This window comes from Amphiura filiformis, chromosome 2 (assembly GCF_039555335.1).
Source record: "Amphiura filiformis chromosome 2, Afil_fr2py, whole genome shotgun sequence".
Classification (NCBI taxonomy): Eukaryota; Metazoa; Echinodermata; class Ophiuroidea; order Amphilepidida; family Amphiuridae; genus Amphiura; species Amphiura filiformis.
Window position 1 is genome coordinate 95,214,651 of NC_092629.1, and position 26,566 is coordinate 95,241,216.

General features: G+C 35.3%; 1 protein-coding gene and 1 long non-coding RNA gene across 2 annotated transcripts; both read right to left on the reverse strand.

Moving 5' to 3' along the window:
* Positions 1 to 2,013: 2,013 nt before the first annotated feature.
* On the reverse strand, positions 2,014 to 25,322 carry LOC140145134 (adhesion G protein-coupled receptor E1-like). The gene is made up of 16 exons (XM_072166916.1): positions 24,988 to 25,322; positions 22,556 to 22,717; positions 22,071 to 22,187; positions 21,442 to 21,626; positions 20,341 to 20,417; positions 18,318 to 18,429; positions 16,796 to 16,902; positions 16,172 to 16,283; positions 15,406 to 15,559; positions 13,682 to 13,748; positions 13,283 to 13,343; positions 5,973 to 6,058; positions 5,348 to 5,468; positions 4,186 to 4,227; positions 3,405 to 3,464; positions 2,014 to 2,721 (listed from the first exon to the last, which is right to left on the reverse strand). Exons 1-16 carry the CDS (start codon positions 24,992 to 24,994, stop codon positions 2,014 to 2,016), a joined length of 2,178 nt encoding a protein of 725 aa, XP_072023017.1. The 5' UTR covers positions 24,995 to 25,322.
* On the reverse strand, positions 7,963 to 12,206 carry LOC140146863 (uncharacterized). The gene is made up of 2 exons (XR_011858329.1): positions 11,934 to 12,206; positions 7,963 to 11,888 (listed from the first exon to the last, which is right to left on the reverse strand). It is a non-coding gene; the product is annotated as an uncharacterized lncRNA (long non-coding RNA).
* Positions 25,323 to 26,566: the final 1,244 nt, after the last annotated feature.

Below are 26,566 nucleotides of genomic sequence, written 5' to 3' on the forward strand. Positions count from 1 at the left end.
GTCACATCTACACAGTGATCATCTAATACAAGAACACCTAACTGTTTTTCTTCCTTCCGGGCACCTTGACAGAAAAGTGCTTGTGCATTGAAAGGTTTACCCAGTAAAATACAATCTTTTTGTTTTGTTTTATGTTATTAAGCGAAAATGCATTGTCAATAATAAGTTCTGATCTTCACTTTGCCCCACTCATATACTCATATTATGTTTATATAATTTTGCATTTTTTAGAAACATTCACACTTATAATGGCATAACTACAACACATAATAGTATTCTTTTATATAAAAAATATATTTGATAAATTTATTTTATATACAAGCTCTTGTTTTTTATACATATAAATAGTTTAATATGTAATAAATATATAACACAACATTATCAGCTATTATTCATACACTACTTAAATATTTACAATAATTGCACTTAGGTTTTGCACATCTTTATATTGTAACAACACATTATATGACAATACAGTCCTTCTGTAATACATTTTTTCTATTATTTATATTTGTTCAGGTGCGCATTAAACCAACATGGGCAATATGTTTACATTATATTGTCCCCTGAACATATGCATTTTGTTGACCTATTACATAGATGCTGATAGGAGTGATATATTCATGATCGAACAAGTTCATTATGTTCGAATACAGGGCTCAAGATAAATACAGTTCCAAATACTTCTGTTTGAAATATTATACTGAATATAACGAAACTAAAATATGCAATTTTCTCATCTTTAATTTCAGATAGTACTGACTGATCAAGATACGACAGAATGTCATATTTGAAAATTTGCACTTTCGGATCTTTGTTTTGTTATGTTATTAATCTGCATGCATATAATGCTTAAGAAAATCTCCAATTTCCAATGGGTTGAGAACAATAATTGTTTAAAACTAGTGTTGTCTGGAAATCAATACGATTTTCTGTGCAGACATTCTGAAAATGCTTAATTTGAATATATAACTTTATGATATGTCATTGTGGTTTTTAATCATATCTCCAGTTTCCTAAACCAATTTCAGACAGTAACGCCTGTCTTATAAGAGAATAGCGCGTAATTAAACCGTTTCAATATTTAGTCATAATTATTTTGCCAATAGGGCATTGTACAGGATTTAATACCCTACTAATATTGAGCACTATATTTCACCCTTTTAAAAAAGGATACAGATAGTTATGCATACATGCTCTATTTTGAATATAATTATGAGCGTTAAAATATTATACAGTTACTATGTGTAAAATGTCTAAATGATATATTCATCAGTGACATTGTGTGAAAAAATGAAGTAATTAGTTCGGTTTTAATGACATATTTTAATTCGTAGAATTTCTTTTTGTGAACTAGGATTTGCTTCATTAAATGAGATGGGGTATCGAATATTCAGTAAACTGGGCACTTTCCTGTGTATCAGAGAAGTAACTCACATGGTCCCTGTACTGTAATTGGTGCTTTTACTACCAGTAGCGATGTTGATATTATTTATCGCGATATTGACGTTACCAGTCGTCCCCCAAAGCCCGGGCCCAAGGCGCGTAATGGTCATTGTTGTCTTCATCATTAGCGATATTGTCCAGGTGGTGGTGGATGCGATATCGCCATTTCTGACGTCGCCATTGGATTAACACATAATCATGAAATTTTCACAATTCTAAATTTGTTATGTGGTGTCAAAGCAAAATTATCTTACTCTAAAACCGTTGGGATTCGACAAAGTACCCCACAGTAAGTATGTTGTTTTTCAATTTAAAACTGCTAACCGTCTATTTTGAATGGGGCTGTCAGCCTTGTATTTTCGCCAGCCTCGAACGTCACGTGTTGCGTGTACTATGCCGCTTGATATTGTCGTTTACAATCTTACTGGCGCCACCGCGCTATTGGCGCCATCAATAATGTTATCGGCGACATCAATATTATTATCTGCAACACCGCAACCGGCGTTGTCTTTATCAGTTGCATTATGTTTGTCAGCATCGTTATTGATGTCATCAACAACGTCATGGCTAGTGTTTTTTTTCTTTGTCATCTGCAGCGCTATTTGCGTCATCTGCAATGTTTTCAACGCCAATACCTTCATTTGCATCGTTATTGGTGTCATCAACAATGTCATGGCTAGTGGCTTTTTCCTTGTCATCTGCAGCGCTATTTGCGTCATCTGCAGTGTTTTCGATGCCATCACCTTGATTTGCATCGTTATGGATGTCAGCAACAACGTCATGGCTAATGGCTTTTTCCTTGTTATCTGCAGCGTTATTTGCGTCATCTGCAGTGTTTTCAACGCCAGCAGTTTGATTTGCATCGTTATTGGTGTCATCAACAACGTCATGGGCAGTGGCTTTTTCCTTGTCATCTGCAGCGCTATTTGCGTCATCTGCAATGTTTTCAACGCCAATACCTTCATTTGCATCGTTATTGGTGTCATCAACAATGTCATGGCTAGTGGCTTTTTCCTTGTCATCTGCAGCGCTATTTGCGTCATCTGCAGTGTTTTCGATGCCATCACCTTGATTTGCATCGTTATGGATGTCAGCAACAACGTCATGGCTAATGGCTTTTTCCTTGTTATCTGCAGCGTTATTTGCGTCATCTGCAGTGTTTTCAACGCCAGCACCTTGATTTGCAACCGAATTGGTCAATCCTCTTTCAGTGTCATTAACAACGTTTCTAGATCTTTCATTGGTGTTCAGTCGTGACATTGCAATGCCCATAGCCTGGTATTGAATAATAATAATAAATAATAAATAATAAATAATAAATAATAATAATAATAATAAATAATAAATAATAATAATAATAATAAATAATAAATAATAAATAATAAATAATAAATAATAAATAATAATAATAATAATAATAATGATAAAATAAAACCAATGATAAACTAATAAAGCTAAACGTTTGTCTTATTATTATAAATTACAACTCCATTTTTGGTGTACAAAACATAGGACCACCAACATTTGAGACTGCTCCCAAAGAAAATGACACCCATCGAAAAGAATGTTGTTATAATAATAATAAATATAAGAATCTATATTTAAATTACCAAAATACAAACAGTATAATATAAAGAAGAAAATTCAGGAATAAGGAAGGTAATTCAGGACAGAAAAATAGACTTCTTAAGTCCAAAGTCAACACAAAAAATAAAGGTGATATGTACGTCACAAACGTTTGTGTAATTTGTTGTCATTTTGACCGCGCACTTTGTCTTTAATAGTTATGAACAAAGTTTTCGTTATTGGACTGAGCTTTTGATTTTTGTAGAATCGCGATAAAAGACTTTGCTTTTAGTAGAGATTCTGCTGGGATCCAAAGCTTGTTTTTATCTTGATTTTTTCATCTATAATCTATGAATGGTGCAATTTTTAATTAGTTTTATATTTTGGCTTACGTTTATATGGTCGACCCGTCCAGTTCTTCTTCTCCATTCGCTCTTCAATGCATTACGAACCTGAAAATCAATAATTTAATCAGTATTATTTATCGATCTGGATAGTACTTGAGACCATACCAACAGAAGTTGAAAGTGATTTAAACCAACTTCTCTGTTTAACCACAAGGGAATCAAATCATGTTTACATTATAAGCATTGGGAGTAACAAATAACCAAAATAATATTAGTTTATATTAAAGGGGACGGTCTTTTTTATATATTCTGTTTTATACCTAACATTGAGGGCTGTATCTAAATAATCTGATACAAAAGTTTTGAATTCAATAAATTAAATTACACAAACGGTTTTGATGTTAGAAGCAAAAACGTGTTTCACGTCAGCCCATAGAACAGAATTGTGGTATCCCACCATGGGTGGATGATGCTATCATATTTCGCCATAACATCTAAACATCCAGGCTTAAAATCTGGTATATATGAGAACAAATGCGAGCTTTCTTCTGCAGCCAAAATCTCTAATAATAGGATAAAGTGTCGGGAAGGGGCTATCGACCTGGTCACACCCATTTGATTGCCTATAATATGCGTGCAAAATTTTTGTGAATATTAAACAATATTTAAATGTTGTTGTTTTTCTTTTTGTTTGTTTATTGTTTTAACGCACACGGTTTGTATTTGCTACTTTGGGTGTTTTTTTAAAACATAATTTGATTATATTTTGGACCATTTTATCCAAGGAAATTCGAATAGAACCTTTTTACGGGTTACAATTACGTACCTCTGAGTTGACATAGCAGGTGACGAAAACTAGATAGATCCCCTGAATTTAACAGAAAATAATATTGACAAATGTGTAAACATATCATGTGGCAGAAATGCCAAAAAAAAACCTAGAGGAAAACAATATACATAAATCATGTAGTAGACCAAAACATTAAACATCATTCTTTCTGTGTTTAAGTAAACGGTCGCACAGTGCAAAAGACAAGCTTGGGTCCTGATGAGGTGTGGATATATAAGCTGAAGCGCGAGCAATGTGAAAAAACATCATGTTATGCTTGTATATAGCATATATGGAAAGAAATGTAAAACATCCAACAAGGCAAGTGACAAATATTACAGCTACCTTTTTTTTTCTAGAGAGAGGGTATTATCAATAACAGACCATGTTTACAATTACAGCAATGGTAATGTCCTTTAGAAAACAGTGGTAGTCTTATTATTAACATGTTATTTACGCATTCGGCCCTAAATTACAAAGGTAAAAAGAAATCGTGACTTCCTTCCGATTTTCAATTCAATAGTATTCAGCATTATTATACATTAGAGTGTCACCTTCAAATAAGAGCAAATGTGTATACCTGTTACAAATTTGTGTAGCTGACCTCAGAACCAAAATAAGATTTGACACACCGGAAACGGTAAAAATATTATGTGTATCCCCTACGAGATTAGCTCGATATGCACGTTTTTAAGGGAACATCAAATTTTATTACTGAGTTCTTATTTGATCTTATTTTTTCTTTCCTAAAAGGCAACATTTTATGGTAGAGGGAATAAGCCTTTTTTTGTCATTTTAGATAATTTCAATATTGTTTTCTTTATGTCAGCTACAATTTAAACCATTTGAAGAGATCAAATGGTATTTTATGGCCGTTTCAATTTGGTATTGTTTAGTCGTCTTTGTAGATATATGTATATATTTTCTCCATTTCCGAGACACAGAATCCTAATTTCATTTTACTGCGCCAACACCAATTGCAATAAGAGATTATAATCATATAAAATATAGAAGCGCTACAATGTGCAGAAGCTGAGATATGAGGGTGGAAGCAGAACTTTTGAATGACCGTCGTACAATACTCTTGCTTTATAAACATGTACGATGGCTTATGAGGTTTCCCCATTGATAAACGTCTACACCCGGTGTCCACACTCACCTGCAATGCACTCAGCAAATCAAAAACGTACGCGACGTTTATGTTGGTGTTGCCAAGGAGCCCAATCAGCCAAGTTACTCCAACCATTGGAAGTAACAAGACTGTACTTCGCAGTCCAATTCTGTTGGAGAAATAGAACAACAAGACATTGCTTAGGTGTAGCTATGTTTTGACATTGCTTAGGTGTAGCTATGTTTTGACATTGTGTAGGCGTAGCTATGTTTTGACATTGTTTAGGCGTAGCTATGTTTTAAGTGCTAAATAAACAAAATATGCCCTTTTTGTGATTTTGGGTCCCTTTAAGAATTTAACGGTTTCAGGTCTTACCGCTTGTATATATAAGAAGGTGTGATCCAATCAGACTAAAAGAGACAATTCTGAATATTGTCTTATCACCATCTACTCAGTAACTTAGCACACTTTACTGAAATTCTGATGTCACTAGGACACATGGTTGAGAAGTTATGACTATATTTGCCTGTATTTCAAATTGATAATTGCTACCTTTGAAAATATTGAATGATTTTGTCACCTATAATTGCTACCTTTGAAAATATTGAATGATCTTGTCACCTATAATTGCTCTGGATCCAAATGTTTCATATGTTATAGGTCGATAACCTACCGGATGGAATGAATTCCGTCCTGTTTATCAGCCTCAGCTACTCCCAAGGTTTTGCACACGATGATCACTAGGATTACTAAGTTGATCTAAATGATAATAATAATAATAATAATAATAATAATAAGGTCATCTAAATTGATAATAATAATAATAATAATAATAACAATAATAACTAGACTTAGCTGTGGTCTAAGACCACGAACACAGCCGTGTTTTGACGCCTTAATGAGCTTTGACCTCAAAATATATAAAACGCCCATAGACATTGGCTAATGTCAATGTATGGGTCCAAGTGGCACCACTTTGCTATGTTATTTGTGGCAGAAAGGGGCATTTTGAAGGTTTTTCGTCTCAGACCGGAAGTGACCCCTTAATGACCTTTGACCCCAAATGAAAAATACCACATATGAATTGGGTACCCACAATTCATGTGTGAACATACCGTTACTGTCCTATATTTTTCTGAGCAAATAAAACATTTTGACGGTTTTTCGTTTTACACCGGAAGTGACCCCTTAATGACATTTAACCCCAAATGAAAAATACCATTTGTCAATGAACTCAAAAACAACAAACATGGGAGACAACACTTTTTGTGGTGGTCATGTTCTATACCAACCGAGAGATCATTTGGTTTATTTATAAAGAATATCCGCTATGGGATTTCTTAAGTATCTCATACCAAAGAAAATGCCCCTACACCAGACAATACCATAATCTGCGCATATTTAAAGGCACAATATTTCTTTATGACGTTATTATCATTCATATATAGAATATTTGATTCTTACATAATGTATCACATACATAATCCGCACTACTTGGCACCATATTTCCAACTCCATGGAAAGTACCCAACCTGACGCAACATGAACATAATCTGCGCTAATTGGCACCAATATCCTATGGAGTAAAAGCCTAAAAGCCGTGACAAACATAATCAGCGCTGTAATTGAGCCCAAAAAGATCCCAAAACGCAGACAAAACAATCACGCGCATTTTAATTTCAATTTAAAAATTGAAAGGCCATCCCATTTGGAATTCTTATCGTGTGTATTTTATAACACCCAATTCCATACTTACACACATGTATTAAAGGTTACATGTAGTTACTATTGAAAATATATTCGATTTCAAATAATGACCATGTCATTTGCCATGATTTGTCATAAATGCATATAATTAATGCAGAATATCATTGAAAGCCGAAAAATAACTGCCAAACAAGTTCCTTCATTTCAAAAGGAACTTGCTTAACACCCGCCCCTTTTTTTTCAATTTCAATGATTCAATGCTCCTGGATGCAACATGGAACATGTAGCATGAAGTTAGCTGGCGCTACTCGGCTTTATAGGATAAAGAATTATTTCACTTGTGGAGCTGAGTTGATGATTGTGATTTTAGAGTGGCACACGATTGGCCAACATAATTGCCCAAATTACTTTTGGGTTTTAAAGCGATTAGCACCTCGAGAACTGATTTTAAGCATTGAAGTGGCTAAATGCTTTACCGTATATTTTATTTCTTACATGTAACGGTTTTCAAATAAATGTTGAATAAAATGAACACATATATTTTGAATCATACATATCAAACACAAATTCCCATATCAATCATTTGGATTTCATACTGTCACTGAAGTGATACCGAATAGATGCAATTGGAACGTAGAAAAACCTAATCAAAACCTTCGTGGGATAAAAGCAGGAAAACCTTCCAATTGCAGCGTGTATCGTTTCAATATTTACAAAGGATTTTCATACAGGATATATATACAATTTTTCTTTTATGAACTTGTTTTATCATTTCGCCTTTGCCAACTGTGAGGTTCATAGCAAGAGTGTTATATCAATATATGTTACCAACTTGCTTTATTATGCATTTCAGGAATTAAATTTCAATTTGTGTCCCCAAGGAAACCAAATTAAATGTATCTTAGACGGCTTAATCCTGTACTGTATACTTGTAGTTCATTGTCCTTTTTTGGTCATTGTTTAGCTCTAGTGATGATCATGCCGTTTCCAAATAAAGTTTGCTTGACTTTGTTTTGTGACTACAAACTACTTGCATTGTTTTTTGTTTTCATCTGAGCTTTCATCAAATGCCAATTCCAAGCTGTCACACCCCTGACAAATATGTTGATGATGCGGTGATGCGACTATTAATATTGTAATCGACTGTGCATCGATTTTAACGGTTTTCTCTGGTTTACAACATCGTTCACCTAAACACGTAAAAATTCCTGCACATGTGAGAAACGTTCGCACATCCGGTCCTTGCGATTTGGTAGTTCACAGCACCTAGCTTGCAATTGGTGGTGAGCTTTTGCCGAAATTGCCTTCATCCTTTCATAGCAAGTGTGTAGAAGAATTTAAATATCACAGATACACATAGGTCATGTGGTTCTTGAATTATGTTGTAACAAACGCTGAAACAACAACACTTTTGTAAGAAGTGTGGAGGTACCAACTCCTTAACAACAATACAATAATCCAACACGTTTTCAAGCTGACGTTTTCACGGTATATGATTTGTAGAATTAACTTTGCAAAACATCAACGTTTTATTTTTCCATGACATATTGATTTAGATAACGAATCGATATATATCCATGTGTTCATGCATGTCCACACGTTCCTGCGTGAATTTGTTTATAATTTCCATGAGCTCAGGAACTTCGCCTTGTGAAGTACCGCCAATTGTCGCTTGTTGTAGACTGAACTTTATACCATGCATGATGTCCCCTACACATTTTGCCATGTCCCACACGATATTGTTCATGTTCGTAATGTTCACAAGTGGCCTATGCTAATTCCACAACATCAACACTATGAATTTCTGAAATGAAACAAAAATACACAGCAAGAGACAACTGATGCTATACACTGTATGTCTTATACTACTGTTTTATGATATGCAGATATGATTTGTCTGTTGGTGTCTGTTCTGCCATGTTTCTTTTATAGACGTCTGTAAATTATAACTATAGGCCTACTCCTTTGTTTTTATTTTTAAAACGTCTATTTGTTATAAAATTGTTTGACATTGTAGCTCATTGTATGCATGTGAATTCGCGAATGTGACCTTTGCCCTTTCAACTTAGGCTTGTTTTGTTCTCTTACTACATTAGCTGTTTAACTATAATGAAAATGGTGGCTAACATCACAACGCACTATGCAATTAGTGGCTTCCTCATATAACTGCTCCCCCTACTGTCTCATCTATTTTGTATAATCATGTATTCCTTGCCCGTTGCCTACATACATATACCTCTTAACCATATTTGATGTGTCCGCATACTTTATAAATACCACCTACAAACATGAATGCCTATATACATAATAGTTCGGCTTTTTAGTGTAGGCCTATACTCAAAATATATTTCTTGCCTGTACGAATATGCCATGTGGTCTGCCTATGTTCCGCACTATTAGCCAGTACCTAAGGTATTTGCTAGCTTTTGCTAACCCTGTAATAAGCATAAGGGTTCTCAGATTTTACATTTGCACAAGTCAGTTTTTTGTTTTTGTTTTTTTTTTTCATTCTTTTTAACTAGGCCTCTCGTTCTTGCACTCCAAACGTCCTAACCATCGATGGAGTATAACTGGTATTAAATTGACAACCACCCGAAAGAATTTCTTTAAATACATGCCAACTACAATATTTTGATATGCCTATGTTCCATATTATCAGCCAGGGTATTTGCTACACACTGTAATAAGCATTTAAGGGTTCTCAAATTTTACAATTGTACCAGACAATTTTTGTTTTTATCATTCTTTTTAACCAAGCCTCTCGCGCTTTACCCGATACTTGCACTACAAACGTCCTAAACCATCGCTGGAGTTGTGCGAAAGCACGAATTCAATAATATAACTCGTATTAATTGACAACCCCCCAAAAGAATCTCTTTAAGGTTATTAATTATTTTAAACTGTTGTGATTTGGTAGTTCACAGTATCTTATGAATGGTTGTGAGCTTTGGCAAAAACTGCATTGCTCAATTCATAGCGAGCGTGTAGAAGAATCAAAATATCACAGATATACTTTTATGATAGGTGCTGCGGTTCTTGAGTTACGTTGTAAAGAGGGCTGAAACAACAACACTTTTGTAAAACGTACATAGCTCATTAACAACAATAAATTAAGCAAGTTTGCAAAGTATACGATTTGTAGAACTTTGCAAAACATCAAGGTGTTAACTTTCAATAATATATTGATCTAGATAATGAAAATCGATTTTTAGATTGCTTCGACCAACAATACCTCGTCTACCCTTAAACGCATGTAATTTATAATTTTTTTAATATTAGGCCTAAGGCCTAATATACTCAATTCCATTTATTTTGTATTTATTTTTTCTTCTTGCACTATATTACCTGTATGTATTCTTTGATATAGTTATATTAAATTGTATAATGCAGATCCACTAATCGGTCATTTCTACCTTGTTACTAATTTATGTTCTTGAAGGACTATTTATATATTTTACTGCATATCTATAATTCTATATTGTATCTATCATTACCCTTACAAAATGTGTTTCATTTTAATCTACTAGATGCTATTACTGTATCTGGTATGCTTATTATTTTTTATATTTATACAGTACTTAAACTTCATTTTCCTTATTTGTGACCTAAGTGACCATCCCAATTTGTTTACCTCCAGAAAATAAGATATTTTTTCTTGTTGGCCTTCTTTACTTCCCGTTTTTATATTTTACTGCATATCTATATTATATCTATCATTACCCTTACAATTGGGGTTTCATTTTGCTATTACTGTATCTGCTTATTATTTTTTATATTTATATTAGACCTATTACTTATACTTCCATTTTCCTTATTTGTGACTTAAGTGACCATCCCTATTTGTCAGATTGTTTTCCCTTCATTACTTGATAAGATCCAGACTCTGCCATTATATAGAGCTGGTCTATCTCTCTTGATAAACAATAGTTTTTCTTTCTTCTTATTCTGTTTTTCATTAGTAATAGAACCATGAATTTAGTGTAACCTCCTTGACCCTACCATTTGTTGCTTGATTAATATTGTTCCCCGCTAGTTATCCTTGTACTTATTGCCTACCATAATTACTAGCCTACTACTATTAGATCCTGTAATATTCATGTTTAGGCCTATGATTTTTTGAAGAAACCATGTCAAACTGAAGCGTCATTAATAGCTATAAACTCGAACTTGTGGGATATTGGTTTTACGTACTCTATCAACTCGCATTAACTCGAAACTGAATCTGACCGTGCATTTGTATAATAATTTTGATCCCACTGTACTTCGAAAGGTACCATAGGTCATACTACTTGCCCTCCGCCTTAATTACCATGACTGTGCTCATGTGTATTAAGCATGTTTGAACTTAATCTATTTAACTGCATTGTTCATAATTATTCGATCACTGAAATGCCCACGCTGGCACTATTTAATGTTTTAAAACACACCTTATCTTATGCCTTACGCACTCATTTCTTGGCACTGCTTATAGCGGGGCTTATAGATGTTATATGTGTAGGCCTATGCATGTAGGCTTTATACATTTAATAAAATTTCCAAGAGATAAGGGATACGTATAGTTGCGTAATCTTTCCGCTACATGTATTAAATTAATTAATCGCTGTCCTTCATATTGATCCTCGTTAGTGCTATTTCTGTTATTTATTATTATCATTATTATTTCATCGTATAATTAACATATTAATCATAACTTGCCTACTCAAGTACATTGTCCCTTCCATACCGCCGAAAGACAAAGATTCCACCATGATGACGCACCGTCCTGCACAATCACGATCTATGTTACAATCACACCCTGATTGTTTTACTGTTGCCATTTTGTTTATCCTGTTGGTAGATTACTATACATTGCCATAGAGCGAATGCAAGCATTAACATGTCACTGTTTTATATTGACATGCAGCTATTTAACCATAGATGCTTTAACCTTTTTTTCAGTAGACGTTGATCTCTCGATGATAAAACATGATGTGAGTCAAAAACCCATTTGCAATTGCCAGCTACAATTATGCCAAGTGATTGGTTGTATCATAGCAACAACAAAAACCTTTAACAAAACCATTATGAATGCATTCAATAACCCTGCACCTGTTTTAACATAGGTGGACGCATATCTGAAATCACTGATGTGCATACCTCCAAGTGGATCAACGGCTTAATCCATATTATACACAAGGGTAAAAAAAACCCATTTATACGCCTGGCCAAAATTTTTCTCCCCATTGACAATTTGGTTTTAATTCGACTTCGCTTAATTAAACGCTAATATGAATTGGGTACCCACAATTCATTTGTGAACATACCGTTACTGTCCTATGTTTTTCTTAGCAAATAAAAAAAAATTGAAGGTTTTTGTTTTATACCGGAAGTGACCCCTTAATGACCTTTGACCCCAAATCTGTGAGGACCCCATAGACACTGCGTAATAACAATGCATTTATGCAAGTGGCGTTACTGTCCTACGTAATTTGTGGGAGAAGAAGCATTTTAAAGGTATTTCGTTTTGTACCGGAAGTGGCCCCTTAATGACCTTTGACCCTAAATAAAAAATACCACATATACACAGGGTAACTACAATTTATGTGTGAACATACCGTTACTGCCCTATGTTTTTCTTAGCAAATAAAAAAATTTGAAGGTTTTTCGTTTTATACCGGAAGTGACCCCTTAATGACCTTTGACCCCAAATCTGTGAGGACCCCATAGACACTGGATAATGGCAATGCATGTGTGCAAGTGGTGTTACTGTCCTACGTAATCTGTGAGAGAAGAAGCATTTTGAGTTGAAATCACGTTTTTGACCCCTATGACCCCTGCGTGACCTTTGACCCCACGAGTTTCATGTGACATGTAGGGGCATGGTCAATGATGGTTGTGACTAAGTTACGTCAAAATCGGTGTAAGTATGTAAGTGCTAGAGCAAATGTAGTGGTCGGCAGAAGAAGAAGAAAGAAGAAAGAACCTGTAAGAAAAAAGACACAGCCGTGACTAACGTCACGGCTGTGTAAAAACATCAACAATGACAACTACACACACACACACAAGTTATGAAAAGTAGAGGTGCATGGACAAGAAACGGCCCAAGTGCCAGATCATTTGCGTGGTTAAGTCGTAAATAACCAAAATATTGGTATCGTTCACTATTTGATCACTATTTTTCACTATTCACTATCAGGAATGATACTTCTTGAAGCATTTTAAAGTATCAAATATTACTATTTTAAATGTCACTAGTGTCCTTTACGATAGTCTTGCACCCCTGAGCCAAATACTTACCGTCAGAATGGCGATTACAGGGGCGATGAAGGCCCAAATAAACTGTCCTGTCAACCAGCATCTAATGAGAACAATCATAAAGGGGGCACGTATAAATTGGTTTATTATGGAAGACCAATTAGCGTCATTCATTTTACTAATAATAATACTAATAAGGTCATCTGACAACAACTAGATTTATTTAGCCACAGGTATTACAAATATTCAAATTAAAACATGGATTTTGCTACTGATCTGAACACTAAGTGTTTTAGATTGTCCGTGTTAGTTAAGCAATGCAACTCCTTGGGTCATTGTATTCGCATTGTCAATCTTTAAAATATAAATTGTCATAAGACAATATTATACACTATAATAAAAGGTCATACAATGATCATACACATTCTGGTTATACTATACCTTTTGTGGTCGTACAAATGTTCTCTACCAATTGAAGCTGTAATGGTGGTCATCAACATAGGCACACCTGATCAAGTAAAATACAAAGTTTTGTGTGAAGTTCATGAAGTTGATGTATTGTGTTCATGGAGATATTTACCATAGTTTAGAAACACACCATTTCATGTTATACAAAATAAGAAAGAGATGGTGCTAAGTCCAGATAAAGAATATTATTAATCTTCTTCACTAGTAATATTGGGCTATTCCAGTTGAAATACAATTCAAATGACCTCATCCGTTCAGGTAAACCTATTTGAAATTCAAATGCCTGTGTGGAAGACTAAGACTTACATCTTCCATATAGCCCGTTGGTTGTTTGCTTCCATGTTTCTTGTTTAATTCGAACTAATTATAAAATATTCCCACAGCTTGTCCAAAATTACTTGCCCCCTCCTTTTGATGCGCCAATCTTTATCCTCGGTACATGTTATAAATTTTGGGCTTTTAATGGTTCCAATTATTATGATGCGAACAAAAGCGGTAAAGCAAGTTGCTTATTTGAAAATTCACTGAACATTTTTCACACACCTTTTTCAATATTTAGTGAGGGGAATGAATTATTGTGCTGCTTAAAAATAATAGACCAAAATTACCGTCGTCCCATTGAACTGACATGACAGTATGTCTTGCCTTTGTTTGTTTTGGTTTATTTCTTCTTTAAAGGGTTAGCAGCACATCTGGATTTATTCATAAAAGTGTTACACACGCTCAGCATTTGGACGCAATAGTATGCCAACTCACCAAGGTCCTGACCATCTAGAAGAACATTGTGATATGTTAGGACAAGGTTACCTGCCCAAATCCTAGTATAAACATTTAGTAATTGTTGGTATTTAGTTCCTGCACAAACCTGCCAGTTGACCAGACAAACGCTTATGGACCTTTAACCTAGGCACTCAGTCAGTTGAAAACACAATAAAAAAAAAGATCTGTTCTTCCTTGAGGCCCAGGCCTTTCCAGTGGCTGCACCATGGGGGGGGGGAGAATGCCTCCCAGTCAGAGATCTTGACCCCTCCCCTGTTGACCCCCAGTAAAAACTCAAAATTGCGAAAATTTTATCTTTTAGCAGCAATTTTGCACAAAATTTGTTGATTTTGTCCCCCTTGAAATTCACTTTGCTTCCTCAATGCCCCTCGGAAAAATCCTGGCACCGCCACTGTGCCTTTCCCTTTTGGTCGGACATGACCCCCCTCCCCATTATCACACTTTTGGCCTGTCCCTTATTACAGTCTCACGGGACACATGTTTATTTTGCAGTCACTTTGGCCATCGAGTGAAACATTTGAGCAGTTTTAGATTGCTTTCATTTCTTTAGAATGATGACTTTTATAATGTGATTTAAAGTACAGTTCCGAGCTACGCATCGTGAACCACGTACCAGAAAAAACAGCAGATCACATGAAGGGATCCAGTTTTTGGTAATAACTAAAGAAAATATAATCATAGCACGGGAAAAGAACGGCTTAAACTACTCAATGTACTACGATATATTACCTGCAAACAAACTCATATAGCAATTGCCGGTGTTAACTCAAGAAATCGGAGAATGGCGCCAACACGGGAATCAAAACCTCAACTAGCAACTCAATGCATGCTAGAAAGACGCATTGTGATTATTGTGGTCTTAAGTTTTCCCCGGAATTCGCTAGTATCGTTTGTCTTTTATTTATTCATGCCCTTACCCCAGCTAATAACGATGTAAGCAACTCTAAAATTTCTCTCAATCCCGAAAACGAGCACTATCATACGGTAAAGATGCAGAGCTTCGACGAGCATGCAACAAAAAACTGACATGAGCATGTTATACCGCAAGATGGTTACTGCAAGACAGGCGATCTGATGAAAAAGAACACCAGCGCATAACATTTAACATGAAATAGCAGATTTATTTATATCAAATAGCAGAGTATAGCTCTGAACGAGATGATAGAACTAATAGATACCGGTATTTATTTCATGGTAATATGTGTAATGAGCGTCAGACATAAGCCAGCACCATACGGAAGAACGGAGCACCCGCGCCACTGTTTCACAGGTGTTGAATAGACATGTTCGAAACCGTAATTAATAAAACAACACAATTAAATGTTTTTAGACTTGTTTTGCCAAATTAAGATCCATTGACTTGCCTGACCTCTTGTATCGCTCACTTGAATTTTTCATTATTGCTATATATATGGGTAGACTTAATTAACATAATTCCATAATAATCAAGACACATTAAGGTTACGGAGGAAATATGAAGGAAATGACTGAAAGCCACTTAAGGCTTTGAAATGTTCATCCTATTTAGAAAATAAACATGAAAAATGTTGAGACTTTTAAAAATAATGAAATCGACCATGAGAAGAGCTATTCAAAACTATATTCTACTAATGTCTCTTGGGCATTAATTTCATGTACTTTTTAATGACTTACAGCAACTATTATGTGCAATTCATTACATACCTGATTCGATTTTGCGCTGCTGCTTGCAAGGGTCATAAAGTACGCTAATACCATTGCAACCATTAGGTTGGCATGGATCAAGATCCTTTCCTTGTCCAAGGATGTTCGTTTCCTACGTAAAATACATTATGGAGAAAAGGATATTAACAATCATTAGTATTTTATTTTAAAATTTGTATTATAGTTTTTATGAATTTAAATTGAGCTTTATATTTATCATGTATTTTTAACCCTAAGGGGGCATACAGCCCCTAAAGTTTTTCATCCAGCATATTAGGCTCCTATTTATACTCAAACTCACACGACTTAAGCTAATCGTAGATCCATCCTTTTAAAGTTTAACGCACCACCTTACCTGGTGGTAAAGCTCAACCGTCAAAATTAAGGTGAGGTGGTCTAAAGCAAAATGCAAAGGTTCCTACACTAAAATACATGATTTTCATTTGGCTCTTGTCGGATTATACTGAGGGGTAAACTGTGTTAAGATAGACATTGCCTTTCATATCGGGAGCAACTTAACAATATTGCTTTGAAATTAGATCAATTTTAAGATGTATTAATCAGTATCATTTCAATGATTATTAATACTATTATTATAATCTTAAACGAAAAAAGTTCACTTACCACAAGATTGCACAGATGACCAAACCAATACATAATGCGGCGAGAGAAGTACCAATGAGAACCTTTACCAACTTGTCAATCACGGGTGAGTAATTATTGGTAACACCCTATATAAATGGCGGGTAAAATATATATTTTGATCATTTTGTAGGTTAAACATAAAACGTGTGTATGGTTTCAAGGTACAATAAAGGCAATGATGTCATATTCGTAACCTGCAAACAGACATGATTTGATGATGATAATAGTGTAATTATCGGGAATAATGCGGGAGGGGGATCAGTTTCGGTATATGCTTTTTAAGGCTGATCGAGCTATAGTCCAACATATTATGCAGGCCGGGTATGCGTGGCTTTGCGAGAGATACTGCATTTTCAGTTCTCAGCAGCCAATGTTGGTTCTCTACTTTGATTTTCCTTTTTTCCATTCTGTAATAAGTTGTTAGGCTTTATTTTTCTTCTTGATGTTTTCTGCAGCGAAATACATCGAACTATAGATGACCTTAATCCTAACCCCCTCCCCAAAATACCACAAATGGGAGGGACAACACGCGCAGGGCACCCCGGTCAAGCCCACATCAAGATCGTTTGGGTTAATAAGGCATATGGTCAAAAAGTGACCATCCTAAAATATGGCCAAAACACTATGCAACCGGTGTTCAAGGTTTTAGGCCAACTACGATTAATGCGGAGGTATAATCACGTCCAGGGAGAGGTAACATAATCCCGTTTATGCCATAACTAAACCAGCAACCAAACGATGGTGGTCAACATCATTTAATGAGGCAACAACCTATTACAGCCAATGTCGTAAACAAAAATGACAATGTGACGGCAACACTGCCCGGACGTTGGACGCAATAGTATGCCCAGAGCTGAGGTGCGTTTTTGGCTCTATTGGCCCTGTTACAGAAAAAAACGTGCACAAAATATATTTCCCAGTGCAATGTATTTTCAAATGAAAATAAACAATTTTGGATTAAAAATGAATGGAAAAAATTGACTTCGCCGGGTATGGAACTCAGACTGGCCGGTTCTAAAGCGAGAGTGCTAACCATTATACCAGCTAACCAATGTAACATACATGTGAATTTTCAGGTATAATATCATGATATAATATATCGTAGTCACACGTGAAAAAGAAAACATACCTTACAGTGGAATGTACTATCACGCCCCAACGGATTTAGACTAGTAACATACTGCTTGATAACATAACCACTTTGGGAATTATTTGTCATAGTTTTGTGCTTACATGTTAAACCAATGACGATATCAAAATTAAGTCAATCACTCCCCCCCCCCCGCAACACTGCCCTGCAATGATACACCTTTTTGACCCCACCATCCTCCTTTTTTTTGCATGCTCAATAACCATATAAGGCCAAAAACCTCCCTCAGAGAGAATTTTATGGACTAGAATAATTAAATAACGCACTTCAAAATGTGTATTATATAGCAGCTTGTCCAATATGACGTTTTAGTTAAAAAAAAGAATTTGTTAGCATTATTAAAGAAATTACCTTCGAAAATTCGAAAAGTACAGCAAAGGTTGTAAGATGGGTAAATCCACAGGTTTGGAGTTTATCATTGGTATCTGCCTCGTACGTCAATGAACCTTCTTGCGACCACAGGCTAATATAATATTAGACAAAGACAATAATAATAATAATTGGAATCGTAGCTCTTTCCACTCAGTGAACTTAAAGATTAAACATCAGTATGTGATTACTGTGGCCTACATTGTTTTAGGCAATGTAGAAACTTAACATTTTAATGGCCGGCTTTGCATATTATATTAAAATAATTAATGAAGTCTGCAGTGTGCTTACTGTACATGCTGCCAGTTATTCAAAAACATTTAACGAAATGAAAAACTAACCAAAATAAGTCACATTTCAATCTCCATAAACATGATAAAAACCTTAACTCTACCTTAAACTACAAACCATAAGTTCACGAGAGAGCGAAAACCTAACTTCAAGCAAGCCAAGTGATAAAGAATTGGTTTACAAAAAAGTGAAATCAAATAACATAATGTCAGCTCGAAGTCGATTCCGCTCTCCCAAAAGGATGAGAAAAATAATACACTTATAAACATGATGCCACGAGGATCAAAACATTATGCTCAAGAATCAAGCCAGAACTAGTGGCAAATGGTGGTCATAGACCACAAACCTAGCTGGGGCTTGTTGGTGTTGTTGAGGTATCTGACCCCTGCAAAATGTTCCCAAAATATTTCCCTGTCATGAGGTTTGTTGTCACCGAGTTTGAGTCCCGTACTCCTTACAGATGTCCCGAAAATGCTATTCTAAGATTTGACCCCAGATGACCTTTGACCTGACCCCTGCAAAATGTTCCAAACATTTTCCCCTGGTCATCAAATTTGTTGTCACGCAATTCTAAGATTTGACCCCAGATGACCTTTGACATGACCCCTGCAAGATGTTCAATAATGTTCCCCTGGTCATGAGGTTTGTTGACACCGAGCCCCAGATGACCTTTGACCTGACCCCTTCAAATTGTTCCCCTGGTCACGAGGTTTGTTGTCACCAAGTTTGAGCTTTGAACCCTTACAGATGTCCAGATAATGAAATTCTAAGATTTGACCTAAGATGACCTTTGACCTGACCCCTGCAAATGTATCAGGTTTCCCCAGGTCATGAAGTTTGTTGGCACCAAGTTTGAGCCCCATACCCCTTACAGATTTCCAGAAAATGCATTTCTAAGATTTGACCTCTGCGTGACCTATGACCCGACCCCTGTAAAACTTTTCCATGGTCATGAAATTTGTTGTCAATGAGTTTGAGCCACATATCCCTTACATATGTACAGATAATGCAATTGTAAGATTTTACCCTTTAATGACCTTTGACCCCAATTCTGTGTACAAGTTATAGGCACTGGGTATAGTCGATGCATATGTGCAAGTGACGTCATTGTGCTATGTTATTTGTGGTAGAAGAAGCATTTTGAAGTTATTTGGTTATATACCTGTAATGCCCCCTTGATGACCTTTGAACCCAATTCTGTTCACACACTATGGGCACAGGGTATAGCCGATGCTTATGGTCAAGTGACGTCATTGTAGAATGTTACATGTAGGAGAAGAAGAATTTTTAGCTGAAATCACATTTTTTGCCTATTTGACCCCTCTGTAACCTTTAACCTACTAAAAGTCAGGTGACGTGTATGGTCGTGGTCAATGATGGTTGTGACCAAGTTAGGTCAAAATCGGTCAAAGCATGTCTGAGCTAGAGCAAAAAATGCGCAATTTGTTGCCAGAAGAAAGGACGGATAGCATTACAGTACCTAGCTGGGGGTGTAACCCCCCCAGCTAGGTAATGACACAAAAGCTAGAACTAAAAGTTGTGTGAGTGATTTCTGTCCAATAAACATTAAACATAACATATACACAAAATCATTTAGCACAAAAGAAGACAAAATTTAAATAACTCAAAATATAGTCGTTATGAAGGCAGTGCAGATGTAAAATTTCTAAATATCTGTCCTCATCCAAATTTCACGCAACTTCTATTAACTTACATGTTTTCGACATCCCAAAATGCACAAACTAACTTGCTGTACTTGGTTTGCTTCGAAGTATTCCAACTACGAGGATCCTGTCAAACAAAGAATTGAAGTCAGTGATCCCAGCGAAAGTGTTAAAAAAATTCAAATTGTTTATAAATTGCTTCAAAATTCATATGTCATTTGGTAATTTTGAAATGAAAAAATTGGCAAAAAAACCGAAAGAAAACATCAGTATTGACGAAGTTGAAGCCCTATTCAAATACATGTAGCTATTTTGCCACTGTATACTGTAAATTACAGACTCAAGTAAAATGCCTTATTTTTCTGAAATACACGGCTTTCAGCTGAACCACTTGAAGGCTATGTTAACATCTGTGACAATGGCAAAGGTACTAAAATGTGAATTTTGATGATTTTTACGATCGTTTGGATGAGCAAATCTGAATGGGCCTTTAATTTCACCAGTCAGGTTACACCCAGCACTGTTTAATCAATTATATCTTATGCGACCCCTCCCCAACAAATCTGAACATGTCAACATAACTGTTTTTGAGATCAAGACCTTTATAAGATACACACCATACACAATGGTCAAAAACCCGGTTCTAAAACTGACTATTGGTTCTTGGTGCGTTTGGATCTGATACATATATTACATTAATATATAAACAGAAGTATTTAAGAAGAAGAATTATATAGTTAGTAATTGCCCGTTTACTAGTGTTAAACCTCCTTCAGATTTTTGACAAGTTCATTGCTGTATTTTCTCAGAAGTGCATTGACACGCAAGTCACACATATCTAAAGAACATGGACAATTGTACCATATATCCAAAAGTATGCATGTACTACAATAGCTATACCAAAATCTCAAAACTGTTAAATCTTAATAATACATTTTGTGGGAACGGATTCAAGAGGCAAAGGCAATGTTTTATTCATTGTTCATTGTACTACGGATATATTAATTGGTGCCAGTTAAGTTAGCATCTAATGTGTAATATGATTGGTGAATGTCTGCCACACTAAACATTTTTTGATTCCATTTTTATGATAATTTAAGATAAAAAGGTATAGTTTAGATTGTACTACTCTTGCTATGATTGACATTTACCTTTATTGGAAAAGAAATATTCAGTGGGTTGTACTCATCCTCGTGCTTCCTCAGAGTGCCATTTATGCTGAATAGGTTTATTGAAACCAATGCACTCCCGAGCTGGTGGTATACTTCGCCCGAATCATCACCCCAGTATTCAGTATCATCAGTTGGGGTTTTCTTAATGACGACTGTGATATAACCTGTCACAAAAATGTATTTATTGAAGAATGTTCTTGTGTGTCTTATATCTATTGACAATTGTGAACAAATGTTAAATGCTGCACTATATATAGTACCATCCCTAGTATGGGAAATAATCTGAATTGTAATGTAATCCCCGTATGTTAATTTGTACTGGGGGGTAATTGCGTACAATATTCATCAATATTAAGACACTTAGTCATTCCATTAAAATGACATTTTAGAGGCAAAAATCTGCACGGTTGCCATCATGGGATGTAAGTTACTACCATTGTCAGATATATCCTTTACTCATTAGAGAGATCTATAATCATTTGGTGTAGGCATATCATTAATGTGTACATTTAGCACACAATTAACCCGATGTAGTAAGGGTTTTATCATGTACAGTGGGTGTGAAACTTGACGGTTAAATATATTTTCAAATCAGACTTTATACTTACCGGTTCCGTTTAAAAGTCCTGACGCGAGAAATTCCTTTTGAATTGTAAGTGACAAGTCACCTTCGCTATTGAATTTGAAATCTTCTTCCCGGTTTTTGTGTTCAAATAGGTAGGATACTGCAATAGGTTATGTCAGTATGAAAATACGTGAAACAAATTAATTTAGAAGCAGTTTTTGACATTTTAACTATCTCTCCCTATAATGAATTGTTATTATATATGCAGTCAAAGCTGACATAGTTTCAATTTAAGAAGAAAAAAAAAACACCACATTTGTTGACCAAATTAAAGAAAAAAAAACTTTATCATTCTTTAGTTATTGAGCAAAGGACATTGCATGACATATACAATCCATTCTACTACTTTCATATTATTGTACAGTTCCATTTAAAACACAGATATCGATCCAGGTACACAGATATATGTTTGTATCATTCATGGATGACAAATAAAAGTACGAGGACAGCAAATAATATTTGACTTACCTAAATCACTGTTATTAGTTATTATTCCTGGTGTCGAATTGTACGGGAATATGGATGCCACATTCTCAAAGGCTGATATAGATTGAACACCTGTTGTTGTAGTGTCCATCTTCATTGGTGTCATATTTTGTGTCGTTATCTGCTGGGTTGTGATTTCGGGCTCTATATTATAGGGAAAATTGTTGAAAGAGAATGACAAAACAGCCACCAAAAGTTTCGCATGCCTTCACGACCACCTGCTTTCACTTTGGGCGACAGCAATCATTCATTCATTCATTCATTCATTCATTCATTCATTCATTCATTCATTCATTCATTTATTCATTCATTCATCATTTATTTCCAATCTTGTTTGGGAGTATGAAAGAGCTTATTTTCACCATTAATTTTCTGGAGTGTCTTCCCTGGTAGGCCTAAACAGAGCAAGTCCATCCCTACCCACTACTTACCACATACTTATCCCCACCTGTAGCCCACTCCGTACCCACCATACCTCCTAAACCATAGTGAACATGTTTTTGCATCACACTTGTAATAAAATCACATGTTGACAAGGGCAGCAGTGTTAGCTGAAATATACACAAGTAAGTGCATTTTATGGATCAGATACAACAAACCTTGTTTGCTGAGTTTACACTACCGATCCTGATGATTTTGGGGCTTCACTTTTGTTGCATCATTTGGGTTTATTGCATTGTCTTATTATATAAGACTGCAAGGTCTTCTGTACTCGTTATTAGGAAAGAGGATTCGACGGGACACAACCTTAGAACAAATTATTTGCTTTCATTGAATGCGCAATTCGGTTATAAAATGTGTTATCTCTGTGCATGTACAAAATATAGTGTGAAATTGAAATAGGTATTGATATCAGCGCCATAATAATTACATAATGTTACCCAATGTCCATTACCTTATTTCATTCCCTTTGTAATAAAATCGGAACATACACATCAACACATAATAATTACTGCATTGAATAAGGTGCCTGATTTAATTTAGAATAAAATATTGCAAACACATAATGTTGGAAGGTTTGGATTCTGATAGGCATATCTGTTGCAAGAGCTGATTACCGTTTGCGGAGTAAGAATATAATATCCTGAAGTTCTGGTAAGAATTGACAAATTAAGTAACGCCACTAAGATTATTTGTCGTACAAATGTAGCAACTTGTTGAATTGTGTACAAAAGAATTTCATATCGATACAAAATATTTTATTGTTTTAATACAAGCCATTTTAAAGAAAGACAACTATGAGTCTAAAAAGGGACCCTTGACCGCCGCACATACCCGTACCACCTTAACATGTGAGTGCCCCCCGGGGAATAATGTCCATTGCTGTACAGATGAGTTGACCTCAATGTTTATCAACAAAGGCAAGGGACTGGTATATCGATATGCTTCAGTGAACCCCACGCAACCACTACACTGTTTAATAGCCTTATTGTGATGTGGCGGGAGTTTTAAAAACACGAGCCCTGAACAAAATATGATTTCGCCAGGCATTGATGTCAGAAGTCAACTCATCTATACTGATATATAAAATGACACACCAGTATAAAGTAGATGCCGAAAAAGGTCCTTTCCTAATGTTGGGTGTTTATGACATTTCATTTTAGCAATTGAATACCTGAGTGAAAGAAGGGCCCAACTCCACCATTATAAAAAGGAATAAAAAAACACAAACATTTTGTTGCCAGCAGCCAGTTCTTCCTTGTGTGTAAAATAAAGAAGGGCCCAAAATCCACTCTCTAAATAGTATTTCAAGTACTAATTTTAAATCATGGTTTGCATGGAAGTAGGAGCCAACTCCATGGAGGATTTTCTTAATATCTCAAAACAGTTGGGCCCTTCTTCCACTTAGGAATTCAATTAAAAAATAGGATAAATAACAGGTTGATATTTTTGAGATTCTAAAATACGTAGTTTCATAAAATATCATCATGTGGCAATGATCCTTGTCCAGAGTATCGTCTTCCGAGGCGCAACAAACACAACTTATTTCCATCAAAATGTAAATGTACAAATGACAGTATCAAATGTCAAGGCTGAAAGATGTTTTGTAAAAACTGTGTTAATTCGCATTCTTAATCATAAATTCTTGATGGGGTCTTTTTACACATTTTGGCAATCAGATTTATAATACACTAGGAACCTTCATAGATAGGGAGTGAGGGATGAGGTCATTCAACTATGGTAGAAATAGCACATAATGAAACTGAGCTGACATACTCCTTTAATTATGGCTATATCTGCATTGTATGTCTGAAGTATAACTAACTTGTACTTACCATTCATTGTGTGGATGCTGACAAAGCTACTACGACCCTCCAAACCAGTCACTGTGAGATTCACTAATGACACACTCCTTTAATTATGGCTATATCTACATTGTATATTGTCTGAAGTAACAACTAACTTCCACTTACCATTCATTGTGTGGATGCTGTAGAAGTAGATGCAATCCTCTAAACCAGTAATGGTGAGGGATATTAGTGCACCACCATTCTTTGGTATGGCCTTGATGCCATTGTAAAACTCCACAAAGATGATATAGTCACCAAGCAGCGTGAGGTCGTGTATGTACTCTCCTACATTGTATATATCAACCTGTTCATTATTGTCCAGGTTGTATTTTACAATGCGACCAAATGGTGACGAGTAGGATCCCGCGTACAGGATCCTATCTGTAATAATAATGATGATGATAATAATAATATTAATAATAATAACAACACCAACAACAACAACAACAACAACAACAACAACAACAACAACAACAACAACAACAACAACAACAACAACAACAATAATAATAATAATAGGCCTAATAATAATAATTATGATAAAAATAACAAATAATGGTAATTATGCACAAATCTTAAATTCATGTGCACATTCACTCAAATATTAACCAATAGTGAATGCTATCTTCCATATCTACTGATAACATTGCCTGCTGATAAAAAGCACTATTTCACTATACATTACATATTTCCTATTATAACAAATTAGTACTTTAAAGTTTTTAATACCAAGTCGACAGTTTTGTTTTGTTATTAGGCCTACCAATATCGGAAGTAAAACTATATCAACTAGCAGCCATGACAATAACTGATCTGTAATGATTTTGAATCTTGATGTAGGGTCACTCCAGGCCCATATGCCAGGGTGGGGAAATGGAGGGTGGTGGTGGTGCAGGTGCTGCCGTAAAATATATAAAGTCCTAAAAATCCCCAATTGCAAGCGTAACGACCCAGTAAACACCAAACGTTTTTAACATCAATCGCAAAAGGTTAGAAAAGGTTGCCAGAAAACATTAAAATGTCGGGTTATATAAGGGATATATAAAGGCACAGAAGATGTAAAGAAAAGGAGATAGATCCAGCTCTCCTCAAACAAAATATGTGTGTTGCCGCTCATTCAAAAGCAATCACGCTATTTAGGTTTAACAATGAAATACAACAAAAGGGTTCGAACCCATGACGGGTGTGATACACAAGTTGCTGCTTACTAGTTTTAGGGAAAGGTCAGTGTCTGTATACCATCAATACTATGCATACCATGCATGCAGATCCTAACATCCAGTTTATTTCAAATAAAATATGACCGAAGTTCCATGGCAAATAATAATTTTGCACGCTTGGTTACGCTTTCAACCTCTACGATTTATGATACAGACTATTTTCAATTATCAAAATATCTTTATTAGGTTTGCAGGAAATGACAGGAAAATACATAAAACAATAAAATATAGATGATAAAAATCATCCCTTTCTAACAAAATCCTAAAACACTCTCCTAAATAATTAATATATGTTCCAAAATTGGCGGATTTTTTTTGGAATCTTTACAAAACTACATTTCTTTCTTATAGTATCCACGTGTGGTATCCCTTCAGAGCAACATCAGGTACTTAACACACACGTGTCATACTTTCAAGGGATTCTCTATAGAAATATTTGATATGTTTTCAATTCTGGAGTGAAAATTAATCAACCGTAGTCG

Excerpts from the sequence above, each read along its gene's own strand:
- LOC140145134 (XM_072166916.1), bottom strand. Across the intron at positions 6,059-13,282 it reads CTGTAATCGCCATTCTGACG|ATCAACTTAGTAATCCTAGT; the intron begins GTAAGTATTTGG and ends ATTATCATTTAG. Across the intron at positions 3,465-4,185 it reads CCTGCTATGTCAACTCAGAG|GTTCGTAATGCATTGAAGAG; the intron begins GTACGTAATTGT and ends ATTGATTTTCAG.